The 4,738-nt window shown below is 47.9% G+C and overlaps 1 protein-coding gene across 1 annotated transcript; it reads left to right on the plus strand.

Annotated features, from left to right (window-relative positions):
- Window positions 1–2,054: 2,054 nt before the first annotated feature.
- Window positions 2,055–3,545, plus strand: LOC311326494 (fibroblast growth factor 20-like; the record flags this gene model as incomplete). The annotated part of the gene is made up of 3 exons (XM_084459394.1): window positions 2,055–2,331; window positions 2,876–2,979; window positions 3,300–3,545. 3 exons carry the CDS (start codon window positions 2,055–2,057, stop codon window positions 3,543–3,545), a joined length of 627 nt encoding a protein of 208 aa, XP_084315520.1.
- Window positions 3,546–4,738: the final 1,193 nt, after the last annotated feature.

A 4,738-nucleotide genomic window follows, 5' to 3' on the forward strand; every position in this document is an offset into this window, starting at 1 on the left:
GAGAGGGGGGGGGAGTGAGAGAGAGATGAGACATGATCAATGATCATTTTTAAATTATAAATGATTAAATGACAGATTCTAGAAAATATAAAAACATAGTTGCATGTATTGTATACTTACTTAGTGGAAAAGGCTGCATGGCCCTCTGAATACCCTCATCAACAATGGACAATGAACCACACAAGTTAGGGCCGGGCATCCTTTGAGAGACAGGGGAGGGGGGGTAATAATGAGTCACATGATCACACTATCTTCAGTCTAAAAAGCTGCTACATTATTATGAATAATTTTATAATAATAACAACAATTTCATATCAACTTACTATAAGTTTCCTCAGTAGCTCACTCTTCTCTGACACTTTGTCAATGACAGTGTCTGTGTGCAAAGCAACAAGAACGTCTTTTTCAGTGGCCATCAACATGAAGGCTTCCAATTTGCTGGCAGACAGGCTGCTCCTCAGTCTGCTTTTGATATATTTCAGTGTTGAGAATGACTTTTTTAACCTAGCCCCTTAGTAACAGTCCTGAAAGGAGCTAGGCTTACCAGTCAACTGGCTGGTAAATTATCCATTACCAATAGATTTTTAGCAGCTAGCCATTGGCTAGTAAATGGCTAGGGTTAATTTTGGACCATGGCCACACACAGCTAACGTTAGCCTGCTCCTCTTTTTCTAAGAAGATATAACGTTAAGTAGCCCAGCAGCAGCAACACTGCTAGGCTAGGCCAGAATAGATAACGTTAGTAATAGCGCTAGTGCTAATTGCCAAGCTGACGTGCTAACGTTAGCACTACTAGTACTGACGTTATCTGGCTGGCCTAGACAAACAGTGTTAACGCTAGCTAGCTCAAACGTAGCTAGCTACGACCCGATTAGCTTGGCAGGGAGGTGGGTAGCTAGATAATGCTAGCTAGCTGTACCTAGCTAATGCTAGCTGGCGCTAGCCAGCAGATAGCCGTCACCCATATTCATATTTAGCTATAGCTTATTTTTTAGCTTTCAAATATATTTCCTTACCGTTTCAACTACACACTCCTCCTGCTCACTCTGTCCTTCCTCGGCCCTGTCATGTCTCTGTCCCTCCTCGGTTTCCCTGTCCTGCTCTCGGCCACCATGACCACCAGCCACCTCTCCTTCAAGTTCGTGTTCAACATGGTGTTGCTGCACAACGTCGGCTGAGGCTGTAGACGTTGAAGCAGCCCCTGGCGCAAACATATCAGTAATTTTTGCACATGTTGCAGCATCCGCCTCAAGACTTTTAATCTTTTTAGCTCGTAATTTCTCTGCGCCCCCCTTGCGCTTTGGTTTACTATACTTGTCCTTATCATGGATGTATTAGGTCCTTATACATCTTTCTCCATCCACTGACTTTTGGCTCTCTAACGGCCCACGCAAATGACACCTGAAACTAACAGAGGGAGGGGTGGGGCCTACATATGATTGGGCCAGCCCAGTGTCAGTATAGAAAATGGACCAATGGGCCGCTGTCCCTGCTCTATGGGCCGTTCGTTAGCCCCCAAAGAAATTTTATTTTTTATTTTTATTGTAGATCGGCCCACAAGTAGGTTCGGCCCACCGGGCATTTGCCCGGTACGCCACATGGCCAGTCCAGCCCTGACCTCCAGAGGTTTCTCACCTGCGCCGAGGTTAGTAGCAGACCCCCTCATCCTCTGAATGGACTCTGGAAGCTAGATTTCCATCACCCCGTCATACAACATTTAGATTTATTTGGACTTGATAGTGCTTCAGTGCCCCGTGTGACGGCTGAGGGAACCGGTCTGCGCCTCAGCTGATGAAGACGCCCAGCGGTGATATTTGCGCAAGAACTGTGGTTTATAAAACAAATGCCGAGAGATTCGCGCAAGGTGTCCATGTCCACGGAGGCAACCCCGATGCGCCAGCCTCAGCACGGGAGGGCATGTGCTCAGTAACGGGTGTGAATGTAAACATGCAATAGGCGACAGTGGCAACCAGGTACGACGCAAGAACGCTCCCTCCGGACCTCCACTGAACTTTACCCGCATCAGCACTGAGGCGCCGCCGGGAGGATCCGCGATGGCAGCCCTGGGTGAGGTAGGAAGCTTCCTGCACGGAATCGACGGTGTCGGACACGTCGGGTCCCCCTTTCTCCTGACGCCTCTCGGGGACAGTCCCACGCTGCTGAGCGAGCACCTCATCCCCGGGGAGAGGCTGTCCCGGAGCACCACCGCGGATTTGACTCACCTGAAAGGAATCCTGCGGAGAAGACAGTTATATTGTAGAACTGGATTTCATCTGGAGATACTTCCTGATGGCACTGTGCAAGGGACAAGAAAGGACCACAGCCGGTTCGGTAAGAAACCGTTTATTAACACATTATTAGACAGCCAATAGCAGAATGATAGTTAAGCAAATTATAATAGCCCACTATTATTAGCCTATAATTAAACTTAGATGTTATTAGTCTTGTTATTATTTATGTGTATATATGGGCTGATCGTCATCATGATTGTAACACATCCATGCCCTCAAAATGTGAATCCTTCAAATACTAGGCTATTTATTAATAGTAGGCTAATAATAGGCCCAATAATCTGAATCGTAATAATCATAACCAGAATAACAATAATACACTTTATTTGCAATGCACCGTTCGTACAGAAATGCAGCTCAAAGTGCTTTACAACAATAACATTTTGTTTCTTGAAAAAAAAACTGATCCCTAGCCTACATGGAAACGTTACCATCTAAAAAAAAAAAAAAAAAGGAGAAGAAGAAGAAGAAAATATACAGTAACTGTGTAAATCCTAACGGCAGACGGCAGCTGCTCGCGCTGTAGTGGGGATAGTGTTGAGAATGCCGAGGATACCCAGAACAACTGTTTTATTCTTCTCCAGGTATTTTGGAATTTATAAGCCTTGCTGTTGGATTGATAAGCATACGAGGGGTGGACAGTGGCCTGTATCTAGGGATGAATGACAAGGGAGAGCTGTATGGTTCTGTAAGTATGACTTATATATATACTTATATATTATTATATATTGTGTTTGTGTTCATGCACTGTGTCAGGTCTCTGCTGAGGATTTGTATTGGACATTTATTGGCTGGTATTTGTTGTCCATTAGAAGTGCCAGTAGGTGGCAGAAGTCAGGTATTTTAGTGCCAGTCTCGCTGATACAGTTTAGTTTGGGTTTTGTCTGGAACATTATTTAACAACAAACAAAGACAGATTTCCTTCCACACATCTTCATCATATCTCATTCTCAACCAGTAGTTTGTGTGTGTCTGCATGAGATCACATTGTATGCCCCCCCCCCCCAGGAGAAACTGACGGCTGAGTGCGTGTTCAGGGAGCAGTTTGAGGAGAACTGGTACAACACCTACTCTTCCAGCCTGTACCAGCATGGGGACAAAGGGACTCGCTACTTCGTGGCTCTGAACAAGGACGGCACGCCCCGGGACGGGACCAAGTCCAGGAGGCACCAGAAGTTCACCCACTTCCTGCCGCGGCCCGTGGACCCGGAGAGGGTGCCGGAGCTGTACCGCGAGATCCTGGGCCACAGCTGAGGCCGGCCAGCCCCGGTCCCAGGTCAGGAATAGCTGCTGAAGCCACGGCGGCGGCCCTCACGGGGGAACCAGGGATGTGCCCACCCCCCGCCGCCCCCTGCCTGGCTGACTGGGCTGAGCTGGACAGGGGGAGCAGGCCCAGCAGGGGGGGGGGGGGAAGGCTCCGCGCGGGGGCCTCCCCTCGGAATGCACGGCCGGCTCCCAGCGGGGCCAGGAAGACAGTCTAGAATGTCTGACATTGTCAACCCGCACGCCGGGCATGAGGGGGCCGTTTGTTTCCAGGGGCCAGCCGGGCTGGGAGGAGCCGTGTGGAATAGGAGAAGCTGGAGGAAGAGGATCAGAGAGAATGGGGATGCTGACGGGGCGGCAGGCGGGCCGGCGAGCTTCTCGATGGACAGGCGGCGTCTCCTCTTGTCTGACTCTGTGTGGAGAACGGGGAGGAAACTTCTGGAAGTGTCCGTTGGACAGAAGAGTCAATTCAATAGTCTGTTCTATTAAAGAAAGGGATGTTTTCATTTGACTACTAGATATAGTATGTGTTCGTGAGCCTTACGTTTTCAGAAGGACTTTGAAGGAATTCAACCATTTGGTTTGTTTCAACTGTTTGGTTTTTTTACTTGTGACTAGGCTAATGCAGAAAGGAGCTGATGTCACAGGGATCCATGTTTTATTTATTCATTTTTAGATCCATCATCTCATCATCATCATCATCTTCATCCGCTTATCCAGGGTCGGGTCGCGGAGGCAGCAGCTCCAGCAGGGAGCCCCAGACATCCCTTTCCCTAGCAGCATCAACCAGCTCTGCCTGGGGAATCTTTAGCCGCTCACAGGCCAGTGCGGAGATGTAGTCCCGCCACCTGGTCCTGGGTCTACCCCGCGGCCTCCTCCCAGCCGGACACGCCTGGAACACCTCCCTAGGGAGGCGCCCAGGAGGCATCCTCACTAGATGCCCGAACCACCTTTCACATTTTTAGATCCATATTTATGTTATATATTTATTTATTTGAGAATATATTTTTGCAGTTCAATATATGCAGTGTAGAAAAACCACTAGAAATTGTATTCATAGTACATCAAGTTTAAAACACTGTATGTATTTTAATCTGAGAGAAAAGCTTTCTCATATTACTCAACAAAGTGGCCTGGAGTAACATTTCCCTAGCATGAAAAATGTTAATTATTTTCTGGAGCGT

The sequence above is a fragment of the Borostomias antarcticus genome, assembly GCF_949987555.1.
Source record: "Borostomias antarcticus genome assembly, chromosome: 28".
NCBI classification, from domain to species: domain Eukaryota; kingdom Metazoa; phylum Chordata; class Actinopteri; order Stomiiformes; family Stomiidae; genus Borostomias; species Borostomias antarcticus.